Source organism: Daldinia caldariorum (genome assembly GCF_022478825.1).
Source record: "Daldinia caldariorum strain CBS 122874 unplaced genomic scaffold F4812scaffold_10, whole genome shotgun sequence".
Taxonomy (NCBI): domain Eukaryota; kingdom Fungi; phylum Ascomycota; class Sordariomycetes; order Xylariales; family Hypoxylaceae; genus Daldinia; species Daldinia caldariorum.
In genome coordinates this window covers 487275-501735 of record NW_025953046.1, presented here as the reverse complement: position 1 = coordinate 501735, position 14461 = coordinate 487275, and the positions used below count along the sequence as shown (strand labels likewise).

Sequence of the window (14461 nt, the reverse complement as noted above, 5' to 3'; positions counted from 1 at the left end):
GGATTTGGGGTTCGGAACCCCACGGCATGGTGCCAACTCCCTTCACGTAAGCTGGCTTATCACGACTTTGTCTGAAACACCAGCTTGTACTCCAAAGAACCAATTCCACTGATGTTGCCCTCCACAGCGTCGCCATCTTTCAGCTACGAACAGTAAAGTATATCCTGGCTTTTAACAGCAGCTTCAATGAATATGAGCCTTCTCCCAGCTGATTAGACGCCAGTGCGTGGACGTATGATGTCTGATTTTGGGTCCCCAGAACACTAGAGCAATTGCTAGGAAAACGAAAGCCGCGAATATACCCCCAATGGTACCAAAAGCCTATCATGGAGACGATTTTCTTAGTACATAATAATAGGGGACGAAGAAAATGGAACCTGCAGGGATAATGATCGACTTACACTTTCATACCCCCGGGACTCGATCCACGGTACAGTGCCTCTGATGAATCCAAATGCGACGATATTTTTGAATCCATTGATCAGTTCCAAGCACTCCGCAGCTACGGGGAAGTAACTGTCACACACATATACCATAGCGATACTAGCAACACCGGTGAGGCCGACGCTCATTAGACCGTACGCAACGAAAATAACTGCCCAATGCATCTGCTTCTCTGCAGCAAAGCCAAAAAGGACAGTGCCCGCGAAAACCAAAGAACTGGGGAGAAACAAAAGAGCTAGTCGCTCCTCAGGGAGAAATATGCCCTTATTGCGGCGGGCACGGTAGGCGGAGTACCTGTCAATGAGAACACCACCGATAAAAAAACCGCCTGCTTGGCCGATCATTCCCGCAATGTTTATTAACCCTACATTTCCCATAGTAAAGTTGTACGGTGGTGGGATGAGGATACTGCCGCTCATGACATTGACCATAACAGTTGGAGCGAGGCAAATAGAGTCTTTTCTATGGGTTAGCAGCGTTCATTGAGATGTATCCTGCAACAGCCACTTGAAACTCACAGATAAAAGTAGCCATGAGGCAGGCCGGATAGACAATCAAGGGAATCGGCCGAAACATCAAATCGAAGAAAGACTCCCCAGATGTAGTTCCAGACCAGGGGTTGAGTAGTGCGAAGTACGGTTTACGGGGTATGCTAGGATCCGTTGGGAGCAACGATGAATGTGTATTGGTTGTTGATTTCTCAGGGTGCGCGGCGTCAGACCTGTCCAGGCTGCTGCTGGCCTCAGCATCTGTTGCTGTCTCTGGGGTCTGTATTGGCTTGGCGTTCTGGTCGGAAGAATCTGACGCGTTTAACGATCGATTGAATCTCGTCTCCGGCACAAAGAAGATAATCATCAAGAGGTTGACGCCCAGAAAAATAGCGCTGAGCCATTTCCCCCATTTTAGACCCTTACCTGTGCCGCCCTTTATCAGTATCGAGCTGAGTTGAACTAGGATGTTATATGTTATAACGTACTTTCGATAAGGTAGCCTCCTATTAGGGGTCCTATGCTGCTGCCGAACGCAAGCATGATCAAGTTCCATGCCATTTTGCTGCCTCTTTCATGTAGAAAGTAAATATCCTAGCGATACCATTTAGAAAATAAGCCAGTTATTGACCAGGTAATTAAGGGGTGTGTATCTCACGTTGATGATAGCAGCTCCAAGTGCTTCCGATGCTCCTCCACCAAAGCCGCCAACTACACATGCTGCTTGCAAGCTACCAAAACTGTCTGTTGACGCCGCCCAAATAGCCGCCGCGAATGTAATAGCGCATGCTAATATGAATACAGGCCTCTTTCCGAAATACAGGGCTGAAGGAACCCAAATGAAGTTCTGTTGAGAAGAAAGGGTTACCAAAGTTCGCTGAAGTAGTAGAGTAGCTCCTTACCGACACTCCAAGGGTAAGAATTACCCAAGCAATCAGACCTGAGGCTTCGTCGACGGATACGTTGAAGTGCCTGGAGATGAGAACGAAGACGTCGGAGTAAACAGTTCCGCTGATGTTGTTTGTGCAGGCGAATGCGCAAACAGATGCGTAGGCCATATTTTTGCGCCATCTTGGCCATCTTAGTGGATCATTGGGATCCGTCGATGGCTGAGGAAATAGAATGAGGTCTTTATCATCTCGGTGTCGTTCGCCTTGTAAGTTCTCTGCTATCGCGGTTTCGTAATTAGATACTGTTTCTTAAGGGATGCTCAGTTATGATTTACCTCTGAACAGCAGCACAGTGCCTTCGGTGCTATCTAACTCCTTAATCGTTCTGAAATGCATGACGGCAACTCTAGTAGTGGCATGTACTAAAACTTCCTAGGTGTAGGTATTCGCCCCCGTCTTACTTCCCCGGATTTCCGAGCCACTTAGTCTAGCCTCGATGAGATCGTCGCGGGGATCTATGCTCTTAGCTGCCGTGATTCAACGCGTGTACATTTACGGCATAGCTTTCAGATCATTAAGCTGGAAATTAATATCAGGCAGGGAGATATCTATCAAGGTCTAATTCATCCAGGTGATGTTTGACGGCAATGAAGACCGCGCAAACTGTGCTTGTGGAGAGAACCGCCGGACCGGACCGGTGGGGGTCCGGTAAAACAGACAGATCTATGCAGGGCTGACGCTGGTTACATACCTTCTATCTGTAGAGTAAGCTCAAGTAATTAATCGTCGCGACTGACATCTACCTCCTAGGTAATTTTCATAATATCTATGATATAGGGGGAGTCGACGATCGTGAAAGCCATATTTGGAAAAATACATGGTACAAGATGTTCAAATTATTCTTAGGCAATAAATTCATTTCCAATTCCAATCCCAATATCTCAACCCTTAATCCTTTAACCCCTAGCTTAGAATGTTTGAGTAAAGGGAGCGAGAGTTTTGAACGTGCTGACGCGTTGGTATGTACATAAGTCATGTCATCACGCGAATACAAACTACACGTGACGTGACATTAAGGGGCGGGCTTACACCTCACCTGTTGGTTTCCGAAATAGGTATGTTCGAAGTTAGGTACCTAAGGTCATTACCATTTTCGATTTGTTATCTCGTTTGAGGTTCGTGGTTTTGTGGTTTGCGGGGTGATCTATCCAAACCAGGTCCTACCTAAAGAGTGAGCTGAACTTCTCGGCATCATCGGGGGCTGGTAACAAAGGCCGAGGTGGGTTACGCGGATTTGCCGGACAAGGGTATACTCTGCTGTGCGTCCCTTATGGGGGCAACTCTAGGGCACTCTATGCCTCCTATGCTTCTATGTCCTATGCGTCTGCCCGTATAGTAGCTGCAGAACCTTGCGTCTTCTTCAGTTTTGTGTCACAAGGTTATCAAGAATTCTCCGTTGGTTTACGAAATATATCGTTTGCTTATCAGGTACCTCTGTTCACTTATAGCTTAAAGAAAGGCCGTACCAATTGAGATGGCGTTTTGTACCTATTGTGGTCAGGAATTCCAACGAAATGAACATCTCGAACGCCACTTAGCTACTCGTAAGCGACCAACACTCTAATATCTTACCTACATCTTATGTTACCTGAGGTAGGTTAGTCAACTGTATTAAAGATACTAACGAAACTCATATCTTACAGACGCTAATATTAAGCGATTTAAATGTAATATCTGTCATTTATCCTTTTCCCGAAGGTACGTAAAACCCGTCACTCCCTTTCGAGTCTTCAAGTTCTTTCTCTTACCCAATTATAATTGGTTGGTTTAGAGATGTTCTTCAAAGACATGTCGCAGTTCATGGTCAAACCTCTGCCGATGGGAAGGCCACAAGTCAGCCTTCGGTCAGTGTAAGACATCGTACACAGGAAGCTTGTCGCAATTGTGCAAGGACCAAGACAAAATGCGATTCGAATACACCCTGCAATCGTTGTCGTGTTAAGCAAATCCCGTGCGATCGACGGCCAAAAAAGGCGGTAGGGCGTGCACCTCCGTTAGGCACCAGCCGAGATTTAGCAACACCGGTATCAGAACTTAATGCTGCCCACGATGCTGGGTCTTCTACGCTAAGTATAGATGATGTTATAGATAACGAACACCCTAGACCTAATCAGAGTGTTCAAACCTCTTCAGAAAACAGCGAAGGTACCTTCATAGACAATGTGCAAGGACAGTGCACGGGTAACAGTGCTATCCCGCCCGCCGGTGATGGATCGTTGGTACATGGAACGAATATTAAAACCTGGGCCGGCCAATGTCACGTCCCAAGCCAGTATGGGGTAATCTGCAATACAGGGCTGGCATCGCACAGTCCTACTGAGCTACAAACCGACGGGTCAGCTAGCTTGTGGAACGAAGACCGACAGGCGTACGACATTCAGTGGCAATATGATACAGACGCTGTGGAGCATCAAGTTATCGTACAGGCGTATAACTACTGGTCCTCATTTAGATGCAACCCCTTTGAGGACATATCGAAATGCCCCAGGACGGCTGGTGTACTTCTTGAGAGTCTCGGCCATATGCCAGAGTTAGATAAGCTATGGGGGTGGCTTGGGCTTGACTTTGCGAGTCCTAATCCATTCGAACCTCTTGCAAGCTTGCCTCTCCGCGAGAGTGTACGAGATAAGCTTGCTGCCATCTCGCAGGCCCTCCTCCAAAAGGCTCTCAGGGTCCATCAACTTGACCCCGTCACAGCTGCCGCCAGCTATCCTTCCCCGTCCCCTGATGGAAACTCCCGCGGGTTCCTTATTCTCCCACCTTCTGCGACCATAGAGCATTTCCTTCGCGAATATATGCGCATATTCGAGCCATTCTATCTTCTTATTCCGGGAGGTGTTTTGGATGCGAATATGCTGCTAAATGGATCTAATGATACATCATCTACTCTGCTCATATTGCTTATGATCGGACAAGGAGCCATATCAGATCCTACAAAAGAAGCACGGCGTTTATCGGGTGGCTTGACGGAGGTTTGCCGTATTTCCTTATTTGACACGGTTGAAAAGGATGTCTCCGGTAGCCACCAACCGCTACTGCTACATTGTGCACTGGTGTTTATCATCCAAGCTGCGTGGAGCGGTGATAAGTGGCTGATGGATATTGGCCTCGGGCAGCGTGGTATATATATTGCGGTAGGTTTCCCCTGACCCCCTTGCCCCTCACTTTTTACTACCGCGATTTCCCGGACTGTTTCAAAAATTCAGGACCTGACCCATCAATAGATCGTCCGTAATAGTAGATTATTTGATGCTCAGGTTTGCTATACAGAGTCCCTAGGGCTTGACGACGATTCAAGGCACCTAGCCTGGCTTGAGCGAGAGAGATTAATTAGGTAAAATCAACTTCCTATTCCTTCATCTTTAAGCTATGGCCAATAAGGTTGCTAATATCATCAATTTCTACCATCCAGGCTTGCATACACATGGGTCATCCTGGATCTGGAGCTTAGCTTGTTTCTTGATAGCACCCCCCATATACAAATAGCCGACCTTAACTTGGTCCTCCCCAGTCCTGCAGAACTTTACCTAGCTGGTGACACTGATACCTGGAAACGTGGGATGAACGGTACACCGCTGGTGCAGCCGTCTCTTCGTGCATTATTTGAGTGGTTCCTTACGGATCAACTTACAAGAGACAGGCGTCTTTACTTAACGCCCTCAGCGTTTCGACTGCTGCTACATCCTATTTATTCGCTTATCAACAGTTTCCGTCAAGTCCTCAGCTGCTTTAGTGAGGGGCCAAACTCGCGCTTCTTCTCGCCCGTTACGAAAAGTTCTACCGTTGTTCGCATGGAGGAAATGCAGGTACTTCTGTACCGCTGGTTCAGCTGGTATTGTTCTCGTCTTCGCGAAACCGAAACCGAGCAATCAGAAGTATCATACAACCAATTTCGGAGCCCATTGATGATAGCGACTCTTATCACTTACCATATTGTCTATCTTAACACGGTGACCGGGTTTGCGGATATCGAAAACTTAGCTAGGAGGCAACTGAGCGATTCTCAACTTCGGTCATTCTCTTCCACCCAGGTTGGCCAGTATCTACATTGTCCCGATGAAGCTCTCCTGCACATCGGTCAGATACTCTATCTTCTCCGGACACTTGATAAGAAAGTCCGACCGCCATGGTGGCCTGCCGCTCTTTACCGTGTCACACTCACCCTATGGGGCTATAAGCGTATTCTGCGGGGCGCAATGGAAGATCTCGCCCTCGAGTCTCGTACCAATAGACGTCGAGTCACGAGGTGACGACGATACAGTATATCGATATTTTTGCTCCAGCGTAGGAGCAAGCATTGCCGGGTCGAATTCAGCAGTAGCATCAGATCCATCTGCGAGTCATCAGCTCTGTATTCCAGCAATCACAGATCAGCGGGGAGGTGCCGAACCAGTACCACTAGATGACCCAATTCGAACACTAAAGACTTGCATGCTTGCCTTCGGAGGCGGCATCACCACCAGGTTCTCAGAAGGAATCCACGCCAAGTTGAACCAATTTTTGGCCAGTCGATATAGCTTGAGAAATGGGTGACTTGTTTGGGCTGCTGTATGTACTCTGCCTGTGATATATTTTAATTAATTAACTAATTGAGCTGGTCTTAGTGACAAACGATATTATCTCACATACAACAAGTTGTTTGCATGCCATACCATGCACCTAGCGTTGCACTCTCTCAACTTGGCATAAAGATTCCTCGAGCAGCAAATTCATTAGGGTGCTTTAGGTTCTTTAACATCCGTCCCTGCAGGCCAGAATTTCCGCATGTCCGTCCTCCATTGCGCATAGAGTGGTCGATGAATATCTTGGAGTTCTTTGGGATCTCCACGAGCTAATGCCGTAAAGTACCAATCCTCTCTTACTACATCGTCTGGCTTGGCACCGTGAAGACGGATCTTATTGGCGCTACTGAAAGGATGAATGACATTCTGAAAGACCCATCTTCGCTCTGTAGAATAGCGGTTGAATAGGGGTTCCAGGTTCGGATCGGACGGGGATGTCGAAAAAGCAATCTGGAGAGTCCGGGCCAATGCATCTCCATCCAGAAGACCGGTGCATAGGCCTAAACCGCCAATGGGGTTGTTGATATGCGCCGAGTCTCCTGCAAGAAAACAGCGACCACGATGCATGGTGCTGGCAAGTAACTGGTGCATCTTGTAGAGGCTCTTGCGCACTACGACATGACTGCTCGGTCTGGGTCCATCAATCTGTCGCAAGAGAAGCGAATCGACATACTCCGGCTCAAGGACCTGCTCATCGGTTAAAGGGGCACTGTTTATATCATCATTAGGTTTTTCTGGCACGGCCAAGCTATATCTCCAGAGCCCTTGCTTTCCGGCTTCGACGTGTTCCAGCGGCGTCACCACACCCCAAAATGTCTCATCAACAGTAAAATGGACAGAAAAATCAGGGACGACTGGCGCAACACGCAGCACGTCGGTCGCTAGAAAGCGCTCGGGCCAGGAATGACCCGAGAGGCGGATTCCAAGGAGTTTACGGACTGTAGATCGACTACCGTCGCAGGCGGCAAGATATTGACCCCTGATAACTTTTTCTCCTCCGCTCGCCGTTGCTACCTTGACTGATACTTGATGCTCGTCCTGCGACAAGCCGGTAACTTCATGTTCCCAGAGAACCTTAGTAAACCCGGTCTTTGTCGCATTCTCCAGGAAGATCTCAGCGAGCCGACATTGAGCAAGCTGGATTGAATAATGGCCCGGCGTAAACTTCCCATCGGGGCCGGGCTTTCCCATCGAATTCTTCCCTATGATCGCGCCTAATTCCTTGCCTATCACTTTTCCATTCGCGTCGACGACGTCAGTAGGAAGCTTGCGCCACGCATAGCCTCCTGAAGCCATCCCCTCTGCCGCAATTTGGTCGTAGAGTCCGATCTCCTCGAAGACATTGTGTACCGGCCCGTGATACCCTATAGCGCGCGGCAGTGGATTAAGCCAGGGTTCTTTTTCTAAGACGACAGTGCGGATCTGATTCATGGCAAGGCGAAGAGCAAGGAGGAGGCCGACTGGCCCAGCGCCCACTATAATGACTGGGGCTACATCGGTACCATTGGCGTTTGTACTAGATCCGTCTGTACTCGTCCCATTTGCTGTGGGAATCTCGTGTCGGCTATCTGAAGCGTGCGGTGCCATTGCTGTTCTATCAAGATAATGTATATGTTGAGCGATGAGATATCAACAATTTGATAGGCAGTGCAAGTGTACAAGTCTCTATATTCACGAGTCTAATAGTAGGAGACTGCTTCAACCTTTGTAATATATAAATTCCCGCGTCTAATATTATTGTGAGGTAACTAAACCCAATTCCAAATTCTAGATTTCAAATACTGACTTAGGAATTATGAGATGTATCCGGAGGAGAACCGAGAGATATACCCCGGACCATTACATATCCGGAGACATGTGATCACTATAGTATAGGCTCTCCCCACACTTATACACTTATGAAGCATCATTAAACTAGATGCTGAGGCTGGCTTCATTGCACTGCTATAAGGAAACTTGCTTGTATAAGCAATCCGGAGGCTTTCGTTACATTCAAAACGAAACAGTCCGATCTCGCCAGCCTCCTACCTCCTCCATTTCCTTTTCAGAAGCCGGGCCCAGAAGCCGACGTCAGTATCACAGCTAAATGCCTAGACAACCTAGAGTGGCTTGCCGGGCGTGGATATAACTACTAAGCGTCTACATCCACGGCATGCAGTATACTACGAGAGAAGACGGGATAGCGCGTCGAGGTACATATGTTCCCGTGCTATGGGAGGACATGGCAGATCCGATAATCAGCGGGAGAGAAGAATTGGGATTTCCGAAGCTATATGCGGATCTGGACATCTCGCAGACAGAGAGCGCATATTCGATAATAGTGAACCGGCAAGGATCGAAGTTTGCATAGTTTCTCCTTGGCGGCCTGTGCGCGGAAGAGGGCGCGGAAGGGATGGGGTCCCGACGGTTGGCACCCCTCGAAGCTGGAGTCGATGAGGGGCTCCTCCTATGGCGCTACCTACCTGCCTTCGACAGGTCGACCTGGGGAAGCAGATGCGGAGCACCCTGTCTTTGTCTAGCATGCGGAGGAAGCAAATAAACAAGAAGTCAGGATGGACAGACGGCTAAGCTGCAGAGAACGGAGAATTCAAGTGGCATCCTTTGGATTGGCATGCGCTACCTACGTTACACCACATTGTCGCCCGATTAGAGCAGATTCAGACGTCGAAGTTGGTGGCTTGCGGTCTTGTGGAAAGAGTTGGCGGAAGCGACCTCTCGTCGGCAAGGAGACTTGGAGGCGAGCAGCCGAGTTTGTAAGCCAAGCAAAACGCCTAATACCCAGAAACTTAAATCCTAATTTCAAATAAGATCGTACATGTGCGTAGTAATCATGATAAATTAATTCTAATGGAAAATCCAACACAAGCCAACATTGGCAAACATGGAGATCCCGGCTCTCCGTCGGAAGTATATCAGGTAGGTAAGCATCGCTCACAGAAGATCTCCGGCCACTCAACGCCGTGCCCGACCTACATATGTGCGGTAAGACAGAACGCACCAAGGATCCGACGTCACTATTTCTGATGGCGTATTACTGTGTACCATAAGAAGCTTCGAACCGAGTCAAAAATTCATATTTTTATATATCATCGCCCTGGCCCCCCTACCCACGCCATTTCTGACTGCTTAAGTCAAAATCCGACTTACTTTGACTATCTATTAGGTTAAAAAGATTAAGATAATTTTAAGCATATTTTGTTCATTCACAATGGCGACGCAACTTACACCACAAACACAGAATGGCCACGTCCGACTCTCTTCGGATAAGTCGAAACTTATCTCCCCCGAAGCCCTCTGCCACATAGTGCTGCGGACCACGGCAGATAACTTTGACGGCATGGTAGACTTCTACCTCACAATGCTGGGGGGCAGGGTCTCGCATCAGTCGCACCGGCTGTGCTTTATGACGTACGACTACGAGCACCACCGGATCGCCATCATGAAGGACCCGACGGCGGTCCCTCGTAGCACCAAGGAAGGCGGCGCGCCGCAAGTCGGCCTGCACCACGTGGCGTTCGGGTTCAAGACACTGCAAGACCTCGCCACGTCCTACGAGGAGAAGAAGGCGGCGGGCATCATGCCTGTCTGGTCCGTCAACCACGGCGTGAGCACCAGCATGTACTACGAGGACCCGGACGGCAACCAGCTCGAGTTCCAGGTGGACAATTTCGGCTCGGCGCTCGAGGGCGTCGAGTCCATGGCTTCGCCCGAGTTCGTGGAGAACCCCATCGGAGTCGATTTCGATCCCGAGGTGTTCGTTCAGAGGGTCAAGAACGGAGAGGATGAGAAGAGCATCAAGGCTAGGCCGAATATTGGCCTGAGAGATAGGAGGTAGGGAGGTAGCGTCTGCTTAGGTATTTATGTATTATTGGAAGGGTCTGCGTGTATTAATTATTAACCGGCTAGGGTACAATGTAATAAACAATCAAACATGGTGACATCAAGTCCTTAAACAAATCAAAGCTAGAAGCATTAGCTACCTCGTAAAATAACAGATATCTAACTACCATATCCCGGATTGGTTTTTTTTTTTCGTCATTTTTTTCCTTTCATGAAAATTATCCTTCACATAACAATGCTGTCAACGAATCTTGTTGAAAGGCTATTCTAAAAGAGTACCAAAAATTCATACTTTAAACTCTAAGCCACGTGTATCTCGTAACCTTTCAAGGTTTCGCAACTTGCTTCCTCCGCTCACACCTTCTAAGTCCTTCCCCTAATTATATAATCCTTGGTGATGGCGAAGTTGTATAGAAAAGATGAAGGCCAAGGCCATCACAATGAAGCTGAATGTGTCGATTGGCCAGTCGTAATTGTCGCGTAATTTGTTTCTCGATTTTCGTAAGACTCAGATACTCATCGGAAATCCCACACCAGGAGTTCCCCCACCCCTTTCTTTCTTCATTTCCTTTTGGATCGTACGCCTGGCCAAGTTGACTTCCGGGTGGCGATTGTGGGTCGTATATGCCGTTATCAAATATCCCCCCCGTGTATAAGGTGTACGCCGCTCAAAGGATTGCGCACAAATAGCTTAGCAATTTGGTTTTAGTGCCTTTCCATCCGAAACGAGGGCATTCTTTAGGGAGATATTCCCGCACGCCGACTGAAGGACGGAACTCGACATGCTTCTTTATGCGATGGCCTGGGAAACCTGGAGGTGACTGATCCCGTTTCTTCAAGCAAGAACGAAGAACAGGCCGTGTTGGACTGTCTTTCTTCTTTTCGATCGATGATGGCTGAGTGAAAAGCTGTACTAGACACTTGATCCACGTAAAAGTAGCCATTTTTGCCAGGCTTTGCGGAAGATTGTGTAATGTTCAGTGCGGTGTATATGTGATTTTGTTGTTGGCAATTGTGCAGATTAGAAGTTACATTCGGGATACCAGATATAGTGAATTTTGAGGCGAGAACATGGGGCAAACACGCGCAAAGTTAAACTTGGAACGGGAGTAGAACAACGCCACGCGTACTCTTTATTGTAATAATGCTATCCGAGGGTCCAAGTTATAGTTCAGAGCATATAGTTGCCTACTGCTTGGACCGTCTATGCGATTCCATATTGTCGAGGCTAAATTAGTAACGAACTATATTAGAAAGAAGAGTAGACACCGGAAAGGTTTCTACCTGGTAAAATTTCCCTCACTTGCAGAAGACGCATCTAAACACCCCAATACTAAGTAAGACGGTATCCCACAGTACGTAATAGACAGATTTTAATCTAAGAATAATCAGTACTTGTAATATATCGACCAGGACGAGATGTAATCAAAATATGATATCGGTGTTAACGCCAGTACCATTTGTAGTTGCTTCAACATGTCGGGATATCAACTCCACTCACATAAAACTGGTCTGAAAAGGCCCGGGGGAGCCAGACCCCACTGGTTGGGAACGGACATCTTCTGTCTCTCCATTTGCCTATAATGGAGGTCCAAGAATTTCCGTGCGCAGATAGCCTTTGCTGTTTGCTGGGACTCTTTTTCAAGATGAACCTTCAGCAGCATAATTGCTGCCTGCATTGTAATAAAGCACCAAAGCTCGCTATGAAAACAGCATAGATGTTTATCTTCCATCGAAGGAACACACCGTTCAAGGAGGTCAATTGCAGACTGAGAATTTGCCACCATGATGCTATTTGATACTATATATATAATATTAGCTTCCACGGTGACAGCTAGTGAGTAATAGCTGGTTCAGTGACGTTTGAGTTGAAATCTTTGTTTCCACATAGGTAAGAGAAAGGTTGAGCTTACGCTTGGGCTGTAGCATGACAATGCGAACAAGACTTAACGAAGCTAATAACAGATCGTTCCTAACTGTCACCAGGCTTTGATAGCCCAGCTCCGCTAAGCGGCTGTTCAGGAGAAGGATATCTAGCGAAGTGTGATAGCACACTGTTTCTGAGAGCCAGTACCTGCCATCGTTTCTCTGTAGGTAAGGCCGGTGAAGCGCTAGAATGCATTCCTTCAGCTGGAAAATGCAGAAAGCATTAGCAACGATTGGTAAATCTGACTTGCTTCCCGTCGTAGTATCTCCAGCATCCCAGGAGGGAATGGCTTCTATTTCTTGCATGATCTCATGGGTGTATCGCAATACTTCCTCATAGCTAAGATCTTCCGAAAGCCTTTTACTAGATAATCGTTCAGATATCTTAAGACGTAAAGCCCTGCTGCGAGCACTATGGACTTGGTAAGACGTAAAAGTATAAACATCAAGTGGCTTTGGTGTGGGGATTCCCTTCGATGATTCGATGAAGCCATCATCATCGACATTTATAGGGGGGGAGACATCAGAATTGATGCCATGAAGGAGTGACGGGCGACCGTATTCAAAGGCATTCTGCAGATCTAATTCTAGAAGGGTAGCCCATATTCTTCTTTTCATCTCCCTTTCATAGAATGTGTCGGTGCTAGATGAATCGCAATGTAATCCATCTATAATCGCATCCTGGGTCAAAGAGCTAGTCTCCTTCCACCATCGCTTTTTGCCGACCATGGCCACTCGCTTCGCAATGTAGACTAGGCAGGATATCTGGTAATAAACAATTTTGCGATGTTTTGGGCTTTGCTGCTTTAACCACGCATCGCATGCATAAATCCATCTCGTACACATGGCATGGTACCTTGTTGGTATGGACGTGGCTTCAGCGGAGCGAGTAGTAGCACAGGTTGATATGGATATCATAGCCAAGATAAGAGTCGTCATGGCAGGGTCCTGAGGCCGCTCGGGTAGCCAAAAATCGGTGTATTCTCTCCTAAATGTAGGGATATGAACTATTCGATGAATTTGTTCTAGACCATCAAGATACAACGAAACCAGAGCGTCGGTATCCTGTTTGGGAGGGAGGAGAGTTTCTAGCATTACCCCTTTTTGAAGCGAAGGATCCACAGCGTAGCCATTTTTGGTGAATTTGTCTTTTGTCAGATAAACACCGAGCGGTTTAAGCCATTCGTCAGCTGTTTCCCTGATAAATGGAAATAGCTCAGGGACCTATACAAGATATAGACTAATCAATATGAAAGTTAGATATGTCATGCGCAAAGGAACTTTACCTCGCTGAAAAATTGGAAGAGATGATGTCGGCTATAATATCCTTGTGGGTCTCTCTCCCTCGGGTCTGAAAGTTCGGTATTCTCCAACCGGATCGTGTCGTAGTCAAACTCAGTCCATAAAAATGTTGGTGAGTCTATGTCTAGTCGAGCATCATTTGCTATACAATATCCATCTCCGTCATGGGCGTTGCCGATCGAAGCCTCATCTTCTTTGGAATTTCTATACGATGGCCCTGGACTATCGGGTTTAGCATGGTCACGGTCACCTACCACGCTGGGAATCGAGGCCAAAAGTCCGGTCTCAGGCGATGGAGGTGTCTGAGAAAGCAATGCTTTCAGCTTAGCGACTTGGGCCTGAAGGCTTTGAATCTGTTTCTCTTGCTGCAGGACCGAGTCGTTGAAAGAAGGCGACTTGTCTGTCTCATATAAACATTGAGCTCTCCTCCCTGTTCTTACGCATCTTTGACAAGGCACATTCCGATCACAGGACAGCTACACCCAAAGACTTAGCAACGCAATTCAATTTTTTAATGAGTAGAAGGTCCCTTATTTAGGTACCTAGTAATCAGTATACTTTTTTCTTTCGACATTCTGTGCAACTGAATTGCACTCGTTTCTTTCGGGGTTTTCTCTCTCTAGCGAGGTTGTTCCGCCTCGTAGGTCTCGATGGTTCGGCTATATCCTCTATCCCTGCGACTGAATTGGAGAGCATTTTCGCCGATATGTCGAAATGACCTTAGGGACGAAGATGGTACGATTGGATACAATCCTGCTGAATGAAAAGATATATCTTCGAGAAGCGGACTTAAGAAGAATCGCCGGCATCCCATGTCTTCCGATCCTAAGAATGACCCGTATATTTACTTATATCCGATCATCTCCGTCTTACAGCTACCCCTACCCCCACCTCCTTAGGAGATGTCGTATTGTACTATACCTATTCATAGGTTATCTGAGCCTTCTTC

At 47.4% G+C, this 14461-nt stretch overlaps 5 protein-coding genes across 5 annotated transcripts; 2 read left to right on the top strand and 3 right to left on the bottom strand.

Moving 5' to 3' along the window:
* Positions 1–35: 35 nt before the first annotated feature.
* Positions 36–2339, bottom strand: F4812DRAFT_50317 (MFS general substrate transporter). Its single transcript, XM_047939146.1, has 7 exons — positions 2158–2339; positions 1835–2097; positions 1591–1779; positions 1421–1526; positions 963–1358; positions 402–901; positions 36–321 (listed from the first exon to the last, which is right to left on the bottom strand). Exons 1-7 carry the CDS (start codon positions 2216–2218, stop codon positions 184–186), a joined length of 1653 nt encoding a protein of 550 aa, XP_047789443.1. The 5' UTR covers positions 2219–2339; the 3' UTR covers positions 36–183.
* A 1017-nt stretch (positions 2340–3356) lies between these two features.
* Positions 3357–6415, top strand: F4812DRAFT_451453 (uncharacterized protein; the record flags this gene model as incomplete). The annotated part of the gene is made up of 6 exons (XM_047936212.1): positions 3357–3426; positions 3526–3580; positions 3654–5016; positions 5107–5216; positions 5295–6011; positions 6061–6415. The coding sequence occupies 6 exons, from the start codon at positions 3357–3359 to the stop codon at positions 6413–6415; spliced, it is 2670 nt and encodes an 889-aa protein (XP_047789442.1).
* A 179-nt stretch (positions 6416–6594) lies between these two features.
* Positions 6595–8031, bottom strand: F4812DRAFT_451452 (FAD/NAD(P)-binding domain-containing protein; the record flags this gene model as incomplete). The annotated part of the gene is made up of 2 exons (XM_047936211.1): positions 6595–7641; positions 7699–8031. The coding sequence occupies 2 exons, from the start codon at positions 8029–8031 to the stop codon at positions 6595–6597; spliced, it is 1380 nt and encodes a 459-aa protein (XP_047789441.1).
* A 1529-nt stretch (positions 8032–9560) lies between these two features.
* Positions 9561–10375, top strand: F4812DRAFT_50257 (Glyoxalase/Bleomycin resistance protein/Dihydroxybiphenyl dioxygenase). The gene is made up of 2 exons (XM_047939145.1): positions 9561–10298; positions 10351–10375. The coding sequence occupies exon 1, from the start codon at positions 9653–9655 to the stop codon at positions 10277–10279; it is 627 nt and encodes a 208-aa protein (XP_047789440.1). The 5' UTR covers positions 9561–9652; the 3' UTR covers positions 10280–10298; positions 10351–10375.
* A 1396-nt stretch (positions 10376–11771) lies between these two features.
* Positions 11772–14208, bottom strand: F4812DRAFT_451450 (uncharacterized protein; the record flags this gene model as incomplete). Its single annotated transcript, XM_047936210.1, has 5 exons — positions 11772–12085; positions 12198–13434; positions 13497–13630; positions 13661–13988; positions 14071–14208. 5 exons carry the CDS (start codon positions 14206–14208, stop codon positions 11772–11774), a joined length of 2151 nt encoding a protein of 716 aa, XP_047789439.1.
* Positions 14209–14461: the final 253 nt, after the last annotated feature.

Excerpts from the sequence above, each read along its gene's own strand:
- F4812DRAFT_50317 (XM_047939146.1), bottom strand. The coding sequence starts at position 2,218 with ATGCATTTCAGAACGATTAAGGAGTTAGATAGCACCGAAGGCACTGTG. Across the intron at positions 2,098-2,157 it reads CACTGTGCTGCTGTTCAGAG|AGAACTTACAAGGCGAACGA; the intron begins GTAAATCATAAC and ends CCGCGATAGCAG. Across the intron at positions 1,359-1,420 it reads AGGAGGCTACCTTATCGAAA|GTAAGGGTCTAAAATGGGGG; the intron begins GTACGTTATAAC and ends AGGGCGGCACAG.
- F4812DRAFT_50257 (XM_047939145.1), top strand. The coding sequence starts at position 9,653 with ATGGCGACGCAACTTACACCACAAACACAGAATGGCCACGTCCGACTC.